The sequence below is a fragment of the Lampris incognitus genome, chromosome 11 (genome assembly GCF_029633865.1).
Source record: "Lampris incognitus isolate fLamInc1 chromosome 11, fLamInc1.hap2, whole genome shotgun sequence".
In the NCBI taxonomy this organism is placed as follows: Eukaryota; Metazoa; Chordata; class Actinopteri; order Lampriformes; family Lampridae; genus Lampris; species Lampris incognitus.
Genome location: NC_079221.1, coordinates 48,211,267 through 48,223,518, shown reverse-complemented (window position 1 = coordinate 48,223,518; position 12,252 = coordinate 48,211,267). Strand labels below are relative to the sequence as shown.

General features: G+C 46.7%; 1 protein-coding gene across 1 annotated transcript; it reads right to left on the bottom strand.

Annotated features, from left to right (window-relative positions):
• Positions 1 to 1,981: 1,981 nt before the first annotated feature.
• On the bottom strand, positions 1,982 to 11,033 carry LOC130120401 (ADP-ribosylation factor-like protein 6). The gene is made up of 9 exons (XM_056288942.1): positions 10,911 to 11,033; positions 10,626 to 10,694; positions 10,461 to 10,522; positions 10,239 to 10,307; positions 10,024 to 10,118; positions 9,796 to 9,925; positions 9,420 to 9,475; positions 9,236 to 9,248; positions 1,982 to 2,015 (listed from the first exon to the last, which is right to left on the bottom strand). Exons 1-9 carry the CDS (start codon positions 11,031 to 11,033, stop codon positions 1,982 to 1,984), a joined length of 651 nt encoding a protein of 216 aa, XP_056144917.1.
• Between the last annotated feature and the right edge of the window lie 1,219 nt (positions 11,034 to 12,252).

Genomic DNA, 12,252 nt, shown 5'->3' with positions numbered 1-12,252 from the left:
CCATCCTCAGCTGTGTGAGAATGATAGCTACTGCATTAGCTGGGTAATAAAAGTGGTTCAACAAGCATGACAGGTGTTCAACACTACTGCTGACAAATGCATCCAAAGCCTTAGGATCATGTTCTCCAAACTCACAATGGCACTGTATGATGTTGCTGTGAGAGGTGAGGCAAACAAGCTCCCTGAGTTGTTTATTTGACACCTGTTACATTTTTCCCCCATTCCTTGGTTCAGCTGGAAAAGCCAGGACACACAGCATGACACTTATCTCTATCAATAAGACATTTATTTATTCATATCACACAGTGCATTGCGTTCTATCTCGAGTTTAAGTTGAAATAAGATCAACCCTCGACAGCTTAAATGCTGTCACTGCATCTTTGATTTATTATAAATATTTCAAGTCCTTTAGGTTGCATTCATGTATTCATCTGTTCTCAGAGGCCCATCATGACAACTTGGAGACCTATCAGACACTGCGTTGCTTTGTCAACTCAGTGCACACTTCTGTACTGAGATCCTCCACATGTTGCTGGAGGAGGAACGAGGGAGCTTTAAAGTTCTGTCATCAAGGCAGATGAGGAGTTTGGAAAAAAAATCAGGTATGGAAGAGAAGATAGGATGGAACTTTAATGGAGCCCAGAGAAGGATACATGTCTGATAAGTGAGATGAAAAGTGACCTAAAAATTAAGGTTTCTAAATCTTGATTCGAGATAATACATCCAGTTCACTGTTATGTAGCAGCATTCACTAGCCTGCAACTACATTGCTTTATATCTTTTGTTACACAGGCTGTATTTATTATTGTTTAAATACCACTAATGGACAGATCTCGACAATGTTTCCCTTGAGTAGATCGAGTTTACAGGGCTGCTCTTTGTCTCAGGACTCTGTCTTGACTATTGAGCCCCTCGCCGAAGCAATTAGACAGGATCCTGATATAAAGGGTTTCAAATAGAGCAAACAAATCATAAAATTACTCTCTTGGCAGGTGACATAATGTTGGACATAACGGATCCTTGTAACTCCCTCACCAAATTACAGACTCTATTAAACGCTTATGGTGTTATTTCAGTATATAAAGTGAGCTGGGGAAAAGGTGAAACTAGGCCCTGTGATGGCCTGGCGGCCTGTCCAGGAGGACTTCCCTGAGAACGGGATAAGTGGTTTGGATAGTGGACGGATGGATGGATGGATGGATACTCATTTTACTTTTCTCAGTGTCTTTCTATCCATGCAAAGCTTAATGAGCTTTATATTAATTTAAAATATGTATAATTATTGTCATCAAGAGGAACCACTGTCTTGTAATAACTTTTAGAAAGCAGCATTGATTTGTCATGAAATCATTGCAGTTTCTAGTGCCAGTATGTCTTCATGTATGTCTTCATGTCTGTCTTCATATATGTCTTCATGCCTGTCTTCATGTATGCCATTCCTGAACAAAACAATGGATGGAGGCCATGTTTCTTTTACCAAAAACATCCATTGTACCAATACCAAACCTTTATTGTCAATCAGGTAGTACAAAATACAACACGGGTAGATTTTCACACACATCCAGTGTTACTGCGGTACGTTTCATGGCATAAAGAAGATGCTTCAAATACACAAGTATTGCAGGGCTACAAAGCAACAATAGTATGATTGTGTACATGTTTTCCAATTCAGTTTGTGCCCATGTTTACACGACACAACCCGTGCTGCGTCACATTTTCATGCAGGTTGTATAATTATGATGGTAATGATACATTACATAAGCATCAGTGGAAGTTAACTAATGACCAATTGGTTATTCAAAACTAAGTCTAAGTAATTTATAAAAGGGCGTTATTCCAATAAAATGCAGCATGCAAGTGGCAAGACAATCTCTTAGTTTCTGGAAGTGAAAAGTCAGGGGTACGTAAGTGAGGTCTTGCTGACACACTGCATTTATGTTTCTGAGTGTAGAATGAGACCCTCTCCATCGCAACAAGCACGTCATGCGTTCACATCTTCATTGTGTTGATATGATCTAGAAGGAGGAAAAAGTATTATCACTTTGTTTTGTGTAATATCTGTGCCTGCATATTTACTGTATCTCACTCAACTAGACCTTCATAACTAGGTAATCTAGCACGCAATACAACTGCCATCTGTTTGAAATCTTAACCTAGTTCCTTTGTCACTATATAACACTGTCGGATGGAAACATCTAGGGCTCTAGTTTTCGGATGGTGCAACGTCGGCGGTAGTGCTAAAGCGGGTGAAGTGACAGGTTCATTGGGTGCAAGGTGGTTTTTCTCTCGCCTGGGAGCGTTTGCTAATTTCCTGCCTCGCTATGACGTCACTTGTACCGAAATGGGCGTGGGGGCGCAGCAGAGGGTCAGTCAACATCAGGTAAATAAAAGTGCACTCATAGTAGACTCGTCCAAAATCACACACGCCCCTTTTGTGTACTTTATGTTGGTCTATTTCGTGAATAATCAAACTAACGACTACTGTCCAACATGTTTAATCACAAAACCAAATATCTGCAGGTGTGTCATTGTCTTCCAACATAAAACAGTCAATGTGCGTCATTATGCATGGAAAACAACTCGGTAACGGGGATTTCTATATTTCAATTAACCTCCGTCAACCTGAAAGAACGAACTGATTGGCTGAGCAAATTGATCCATGATCAGTTAGACGTAGTCTCCCGTGGTGCGCAAGACACGGGTTCGCGTCCCGGCTGTGGCGGTACCCAGGCTCCCCCCTCCCCGAATTCGCTACATAGATATAACATATTTTTATGATTTCTCGTCATATTTTAAGTCTACTAGTATATTACCCACAAAGCAAGCTGGTTTGGTCAGTCCAAGCATGCCTGGGCATGCACTCAGTGTAGTTGTTATGCAAATGTTGTCTTAGGCATGCCTGGGCATGCTTAGTCAGGTAAGATGCTGGCAGATAGGCTATACAACATGTTCACATTTACAGATGCTGTTTGGACGCATGTTTATGCACATGTTGTTCAGGCAATAGCTTAGTGCGTATACTTAACAATAGGATTTATTGTCTTCAGGAAGATTTAATACAGCAGAAATGTCTCGTCAATGTTGCAACAGCTGCAATACATTCTGCTACATCTGTGGTGAGCATACGCTTAAGGCTCAAACACGCACCATGACTGCACTTAGTATTAAGAAAGCCTATGACCTCTACTTCTGATGTAGAATTGGTGACCAAGAGAAACCCTGGGTTCCTCACATTTGTTGTGCAACGTGCAGTCAACCTAAGAGCTTGGCTCAGAGGTACGTGGAAGTCAATACCATTCGCAGTCCCAATGATATGATGAGGACAGAAGGATCACGTGACAGACTTTTGCTTCCGTCTGGCCAATATATCTGGCTTCTGTACTAAACATAAGAAACCTATTGAATACCCCAATCTGCCTCCAGCATGAGACCAGTGTCACATGATGACAGTTTGCCAGTACAGAAGCCACCAGAGACATGGAGCCTATGCCACAACACATGAAACAGATGTTGAAAACGACACTGATCCAGATGTTGAACCCTTTATGCCTGGTTACCCTCATCTGATATCACAGACAGAATTGAATGTCCTGGTCAGGGACTCAGATTTGTAAAAATCTAAAGCAGAACTACTTGTTTCAAGATTGCAAGGATGGGGTTTGCTGTCACCAGGTACACAAATGTCTGTCTTTGGAACCATCAAGAACATTTGACAAACTTCTTTACGCAGGTTGAACCTCTGTTTCTGCACCGACATTGATGGATTGTTCATGGCTTTGGGTTGTGTGCATGACCCACAACAATGGCGTCTTTTTATAGATTCATTAAAGTTAATCCTTAAAGCTGTCCTGTTACACAATGACAATGGCCACCTAGTGTACCCATCGGCTATGCAGTACACATGAAAGAAACCTGCAGTAACATGGAACTTGTTACGTATCACGAATGAAGACCAGAGGCCAGTGTAGCGAAACCCAAAAGGACAGACAGACAACAGAGCACCGAGATAACCCGAAGGGCAATTTAATGCAGGGAAGAAAAACAAACAACACTGCCACAGAGGATAATGACAGGTGAGTCTCAGGTGGGCGTTGTTGAGACGATGTGCGCCTGGCTACCAAAGTCCGAATCCGTAGAGCGAGGGGTTGTCCGAGGAAATCCGCGTCCGAGATCCAGGAAGTCAAGTCCGAATAGGAGGGGTCCAGGTAGAGAGACACGGAGGGAGATCGCTGGAGAGGTCCGGGGGGGGGGGGACGTAAAGGTCGCTGGGTGCGAGGGAGACGCGGAAGGAGAGTCCTGGCAGGGGAAAAAAAGAGACACGAATATAGACACTGGGAACAAACAGAATAGCAAGAGGGCAAGGAACCCTGGAGGGCTTGTCAGAACTTTACCACAGGGTTCAGTACGTCGAAGCACGGACAGACGTTCTGGCAGGCTTCTTGTAGAAGACTGCCTCATTGCCGCAGGTGTGCCTGATGGATGATGGCAAACACCTGGTGCAGTGCAGCTCTCGTCTCCTCAGAGCGCGAGCCGAGCGCTCGGATGTTTCCGGCACGTCCGAGCTGGGAGAGTGGCTTGAACGTGCCGGGGAGGCAGCTCGGGGCGGTGTAACCACAACAGGACCCCCCCCCTCCTACGGGAGACACCGGGCGACCGTCCGATGGCGTTGGGGTGGGCCCAATAGAATCCGAATCCAGGAGTGCACCAACAGAGAGCGAGTCGTTACCCCAAGTGAGAGTGACAGGAAACAGCTGGTTGTGCTCCTTCTTGCGCTGGGGCTGAGGAAGGATCGTCAGGCTCACTTGGACACCCCTTGCTAGTGAGCCAGGTCTTTTTGGGCAAGTTGGGCAGGCCTTGATGTAGTGGCCCGACCTCCCGCAGTAAAGGCAGAGGTAGTCACGCATCCTCTGCTCCCTAACCTCTAGTGGGAGCCGTGACCGACCCAACTGCATGGGCTCCTCCTCCGGCCTGGATCCAGAAGACACCCAGGGCTGCGAGGGGAAGTTTGAGGGTGGAGAGAACCCGCGGGACGCTGACCCAGGGAAGGCACCGGTAGAACGGATGGGGGTTGGTCTATGGGAGGCCCCAGTGCGTGGGGCGCGTTCTTGGCGCCGCTCCCGCAGCCGTTCGTCCATCTGGAGGGCAAGGGTGACGACCTCGTTGAAGGAAGCAGGGTGGTCCCGAACGTGAGGTCTTTGATGGGCTCGCTCAGCCCCCTCCTGTACGCGCTCTTGAGCGCAGTGTCATCCCACCCACTGTCTGCCGCGAGTATCCTCACCTCCAAGGTATAGTCTGCCACCGACCTGACTCCCTGCTGGATGGAATGGAGGCGGCTGGCAGCGTCCTGCTCATCAGCTGGGAGGTCAAACACCAGGCAGAACTCACGGCGAAAGGCACCATAGTCAGAGGCGAGCAGTTCAGGATGGCCAACCACCGCTATGGCCCAGCTGAGGGCTTTGCCGGTGAGAAGGGACATAACAAGGGCTACCTTGGTCTCTCCTGTCCTATATCTGGCTGGCTGACGTTTGACTAGGAGCTCACACTGAACAAGGAAACCCCTGCACAGCTCGAACTCCCCACCAAAGGCCTTGGGGCAGAGAAGGTTAGGCTCGAACCAGGGGTCCAGTGTAGGTTGACTAGGAGGAGGGGGAACGTCGGGACCAGGAATGGGGAATCCGGAGGCCGAGCTGGGGGCAGGGACCGGGGCCAGAGCAGGGTGGTCGCTGATCTTGGACACTGCCACAGTCAGAGCAGCGATCTGTGCGTAGAGTGAAGCAAGGATGCTCGCCGAGGTATGCGAGTTAGCCTGGAGCCCGCTGATTTCTCCAGTGATCCGGGAGAAGGCAGTGCTAAGCTCAGAATGGAGTTGGGTGAGTTAGTGTTGTGGTCCTTTACCACTACCTCGAGAGCTATAAGGTTCTGGGGCTTAGGGGCTATAGCTCACTGAGCGAACGCCTGTCCCTCGGGTTTGCTTTGGCTCATTCTGGCTTCGACGTTCTGTTATGTATCATGAATGAAGACCAGAGGCCAGTGTAGTGAAACCCAAAAGGACAGACAGACAACAGAGCACCGGGATAACCCAAAGGGCGATTTAATGCAGGGAAGAAAAACAAACAACACTGCCACAGGGGATAATGACAGGTGAGTCTCAGGTGGGCGTTGAGACGATGTGCGCGTTTAGACCATGTGCGCCTGGCTACCAAAGTCCGAATCCGTAGAGCGAGGGGTTGTCCGAAGAAGTACGGGTCCGAGATCCAGGAAGTCAAGTCCGAATAGGAGGGGTCCAGGTAGAGAGACACGGAGGGAGATTGCTGGAGAGGTTCGGGGGGAAAACGCGAAGGTCGCTGGGGGCGAGGAGCGAGGGAGATGCGGGGAGCCGTGGAAGTCGCGGAGGGAGAGTCCTGGTAGAGAAAAAAAGAGAGACACGAATATAGACACTGGGAATTAACGGAATAGCAGAGGGCAAGGAACGCTGGGAGGCTTTACCGCAGGGTTCAGTACGTCGAAGCACGGAGAGAAGATCTGGCAGGCTTCTTGTAGAGGGCTGCCTGATTGCCTCAGGTGTGCCTGATAGGTGATGGCAAACACCTGGTGCAGTGCAGCGCTCGTCTCCTCAGAGCGCGAGCTGAGCGCTCGGATGTTTCCGGCACGTCCGAGCTGGGGGAGTGGCTTGAACGTGCCGGGGAGGCAGCTCGGGGCGGTGTAACCACAACAGAACTGTTGTTGAAATACAAACAGTACAACAATTATGACTGCAACATATGTGGTGACCTACAAGTACACTGGCCTACACTGCTACTAGGAATGCAGCTCGGATATACAAAGTACTGTTGTTTCCTGTGTGAACAGGACAGCCGTGCTAGTCACATTTCATTAAAAAGAACTGGCCGCTCAGTAAGCATTTTGTTCTAGGGCAGAAAAGTGGGTCGCATAAACCACCTGTTTACCCAACAAAGATATTTCTGCCTCCTCTTCATATAAAACTTTTGTGAAAGCAATGAACAAAGTAGGTGATGGACTTCACTATTTGAGACAGATGTCTCCAAGAATAGCTGATGCCAAGATTAAGGAAGGCATTTTTGTTGGTCCACAAATCAGACAGGTCATCAATGACGGGGAATTAGAAGACCTGCTAGCGGGGCCAGAGAAAATAGCATGGAAGGCATTGAAGGATGTTGTTGAGAATTTTCTTGGGCGACTACAGAGCACCAACACTGAGCTGCTTGACAACATCCGTAAAGCATACAAAACCATGGAGTGCAACCCCAGACAGCATCCGGATGTGGACCACTTCAGGCAATGATGTGGCACTGATGGCCTTCTTCTGGCCCTGACAACATGGATGTGAGCCTGAAGTGGCCCACATGTATAATAGCAAATATGGCCCATATATGCCAAATCAAATGTGGGCCTTTTTTGGCAAAGATACTGTGCTCTGGGCAACATGTGATCTGGATGTGACCCTGAAGTGGCCCGAATGGTACATGGTGAATATGGCCCAAATATCACAAAACAAATATGGGCCACCTTTGGCAAATATGTGGCACATGCAGCATTGCTATGGCTTGGTTCTGGCCCAGATCTGGTAAACAGGAGCGGACCGCCCAAGTGCCATCATTCCACGCGGTATGTGGGCCGGATGAAAGTGTCGGTGTGGGACGGGTCCGGGCCACAGCAATTTAGCCATCTGGGACATGTCATTGAAAATTAATTTTCTGCATTCACTCTTGGACTCCTTCCCTGCTGATCCTGGCGCAGTCAATGAGGAACATGGTGAAAGGTTTCACCAGGACATTGTGACCATGGAAAAAAGGTATCAGGGCAACTGGAATCCATCAGTGCTGGTCGACTATTGGTGGACATTGACACGAGAGGCACCAGATGCTGAGTACAAATGAACATCAGCTGCAAAACAATGTAAGCTCAGTTGAACTAACACAACGTGTTAGCATCATTATGCAATTAAATATGTTAAATTCAATAAAAGTTATTTTAATGTTTCTCCAAATAACTGCGTGATACAGCAAACCTGAAATTGTTTTAGCGTTCAGCTTGACACTGTTTATCATAATCTCTTCTTTTTTATGTCAGGAGGAAAAACGTTTGGGAAAAAAGTGTTGTCGAGTGTAATTTATTCCTTTTAATCCAACCCTTTTGCAGCTGCGCCTCCGCTGCGCCCGATTATCGGCAGCACGGCGTGTCCCGAAGTCAGCGAAAAAAAGAAAAGAAATGAGCATTGGCCACGCCTTCAAGGCGCGCCGTCAGCTGGCGCCTGCGCCGTCTGCGCGCCGTCAATGGCGCGAAACTAGAGCCCCTAGTCTCCCAAATATTAACTTTGAAAGAAAACACGCACTTACGTAGGCAATGTCTGACAATGTTTTACTAACGTCTGGGGTCAAAAACAGTGAACCTGGGGACGTCTGGGTAGCGTAGCGGTCTATTCCGTTGCATAAACCAATACGGAGATACCGGTTCGAATCCCCGTGTTGCCTCCGGCTTGGTCGGGCGTCCCTACAGACACAGTTGGCCGTGTCTGCGGGTGGGAAGCCAGATGTGGGCGCGTGTCCTGGTCGCTGCACCAGCGCCTCCTCTGGTTGGTCGGGGCGCCTGTTCGGGGGTGGGGGTGGGATAACGTGATCCTCCCACGCGCTACGTCACCCTGGCGAAACGCCTCACTGTCAGGTGAAAAGAAGTGGCTGGCGACTCCACATGTATCGGAGGGGGCATGTGGTAGTCTGCAGCCCTCCCCAGATCGGCAGAGGGGTGGAGCAGTGACCGTGACAGCTCGGAAGAGTGGGCCAAGTAAAATTGGGGGAAAAAAGGCGGGGGGGGGCAGTGAACATACCTTTGTGCGTGCATGCGTGCCATTGCCAGAATGTATACTTAGCATAGATCCTACCCAGTCGCACGGACTTTCGATCGTGATACCATCACGATTATGACCTGATTTACGTGATGTGGTCACGAAGGTTAGGGTGAGGGTTAGGGTCCTATCAGATCGTGACCACATCACGTAAATCAGGTCATAATCGTGATGGTATCACGATAGATTTATTAACGTGATGCCATCACGAAAGTCCGTGCGACTGGGTTGCATAGATCAGGTTGGAAAGTAGAAATCACGGAGATTGTAAACAGCAATTTATGAGATGCAGTAAAAGTTCTACAGGTATGGCAGTCTAAGACACAGCACAGTCCTTCACGGTCATCTAGAAGGTGTTGACATGATACTTACTGTGCAATTTGTTCTACAGGTACGATGGGGAAAATACAGAGACATGTCTTAATAGAAGTGGAAGACAGGAAGGAGACGCTAGCATCTGTCTTGTCTCCCTTTGACATTACACCAGCACGAACTGACTTCACATGTAAATAGCAGACGTGATCTATTGATGCACACATGCACAAAAACACCGCACCTTGCAGCCAGTCCACTCCCTCCTGCAGACCTTCACCTCTGATGGCATCACTTGCACTGAAAAACAGGTGTGATGAAGTGAAGCTTCATGAAGCATGTGTTTATGCTGCAGATGCCTTCCATCTGGCTAATGGGTAAACAGGGTACAATAGAGGGCAATATGAGTACAAGCTGACTTCCAGACTGGAGGAAAAGAAATGAGTGAACAGGCTGGTGGCATGGCTGCACCGAGTAAATTCGGGAAGTGAATTCCCCTCATAATAAGTGGGAGACCTAATGAACAAAGACTGAAACCAGCTGTACTCTTACTGACCCGCCAGACTGAGTGGGAAACTGACTGAAGCTCAACGCTGGCCTGCTGTGGGGTGTGGGCCTACCAGATGTGCCAGGGCTTGTCTCTGATGTTCTCCAAACACAGCAGCTGGGAGACCTTCACGGACGACATTGCGTCTCTCAGGTCCATTTTGTTTGCGAAGAATAAGAGCGGCATCCTCCTGCTCCTGATGTCTGCAGAAGGGACACGGTGACAGACGGAGGTAAAGACATTCACACAACACTGTGCATAGCAAGACAATGTGTATGGGGTGTTTGCTGGCTGCCGTTACCTTGATGGTTGAGAAGAGTGTCTAGCTCCTCTTTGGCCACCACCATCCTTAATGTGTCTCCACTGTCAATCACAAATATGATGGCGTGACTGTCTCTGTGGAGCACCAGAGAAACACACCTGAAGCACACACCACCAGCTCTCTGTGCTATACTGTATATTTCACCAGAGGGGTGTGTGTGTGTGTGTGTGTGTGTGTGTGTGTGTGTGTCATACTTGTAATAATGCTCCCATAGGCTTCTGTACCTGGTCTGACCAGACATGTCAAAGACTGTGAAAGACAAGCTGCATGTTGAGAAGATGGAGAGAGAGAGAGAGAGAGAGAGAGAGAGAGAGAGAGAGGGTGAAGGAGGGAGAGTAAAGCATGCTTGTTACTGTAGAGTGTGCTGACTCTGAGCACATGTGACTAACAGACAATAAACAAACAGCAGTTACTACCTTGAAGTCTTGAACTTCTCAATGTTGAAACCAATCGTTGGGACTATTTCTTGTGTTTTTGTCTACACACACACACACACACACACACACACACACACACACACAGAACAGAGGAACAGGTGAAGGTGGCAGTACATGGAGGTGGGTGGAGGTGGATGAGGAGACAGGGTAGTGTGGGTTTACCTGACTAACATGTCTCCACTCTTCTGACAATGGGCCTAATTGAGTCGAATGCTGAAAATGAGCAATCAATGAATGATTGCCGTGTAACAGATGAGCGCCATGATTTCACAAGAAGAAGAAGAAGAAAAAGCGTGTGGTGTCCCAGACACGGTGTGTGTGTGTGTGTGTGTGTGTGTGTGTGTGTGTGTGTGTGTGTGTGTCGGGACAACGTGTAACAGTATGAAGTGGACAAGGTGAACAGCGGCTGCTTCCGGCTGCCATACTCACATTAGCCGGTTTCAGATGGTTGATGATCGTGGTTTTGCCGCTGTTGTCCAGCCCCAAACACAAGATGTTCACCTCCTTCTTCCTCAGGCCGAGCCACCTAGACAGCTTATCCAGCAGCCCCATCCCCGTGGATTAATACACCGCTCCGCGATTAAGACTCATTAACCATACCACACCTTCACCAAACCACTCAAAACTAGACTTCATCAATTTATGGCGTATAAACAAACAGTAAAACGTAGCTATGAATACTGTGAACCGCAACCCGGAGACAGCCGACTGGATCTGCCAGTTTAAAGCAGGTAATCCTCTTACGGCGAATTAAACGTTTAGAAGCACCATGAGCTGCTCCAACACGCTGCCGGGTTTAATGCGTATAAGCACGGGCTCTTTAATATAAACACGAGTTCTTTAATATAAACACGAGTTCTTTAATATAAACACGAGTTCTTTAATATAAACACCAGTTCTTTAATATAAACACGGGCTCTTTAATATAAACACCAGTTCTTTAATATAAACACGGGCTCTTTAATATAAACACGGGCTCTTTAATATAAACACCAGTTCTTTAATATAAACACGAGTTCTTTAATATAAACACGGGCTCTTTAATATAAACACGAGTTCTTTAATATAAACACGAGTTCTTTAATACAAACACGAGTTCTTTAATATAAACACGAGTTCTTTAATATAAACACCAGTTCTTTAATATAAACACGAGTTCTTTAATACAAACACGAGTTCTTTAATATAAGCACGGGCTCTTTAATATAAACACGGGCTCTTTAATATAAACACGAGTTCTTTAATATAAACACGAGTTCTTTAATATAAACACGAGTTCTTTAATATAAACACGAGTTCTTTAATACAAACACGAGTTCTTTAATATAAACACGAGTTCTTTAATATAAACACGAGTTCTTTAATATAAACACCAGTTCTTTAATATAAACACGGGCTCTTTAATATAAACACGAGTTCTTTAATATAAACACGAGTTCTTTAATATAAACACCAGTTCTTTAATATAAACACGAGTTCTTTAATATAAACACCAGTTCTTTAATATAAACACGAGTTCTTTAATATAAACACGGGCTCTTTAATATAAACACGAGTTCTTTAATACAAACACCAGTTCTTTAATATAAACACCAGTTCTTTAATATAAACACGGGCTCCTTAATATAAACACGAGTTCTTTAATATAAACACGAGTTCTTTAATATAAACACCAGTTCTTTAATATAAACACGGGCTCCTTAATATAAACACGAGTTCTTTAATATAAACACGAGTTCTTTAATATAAACACGGGCTCTTTAATATAAAC

Excerpts from the sequence above, each read along its gene's own strand:
- LOC130120401 (XM_056288942.1), bottom strand. The coding sequence starts at position 11,033 with ATGGGGCTGCTGGATAAGCTGTCTAGGTGGCTCGGCCTGAGGAAGAAG. Across the intron at positions 9,926-10,023 it reads CACTCTTCTCAACCATCAAG|ACATCAGGAGCAGGAGGATG; the intron begins GTAACGGCAGCC and ends TCCCTTCTGCAG. Across the intron at positions 9,476-9,795 it reads GACAAGCCCTGGCACATCTG|TGCAAGTGATGCCATCAGAG; the intron begins GTAGGCCCACAC and ends CCTGTTTTTCAG.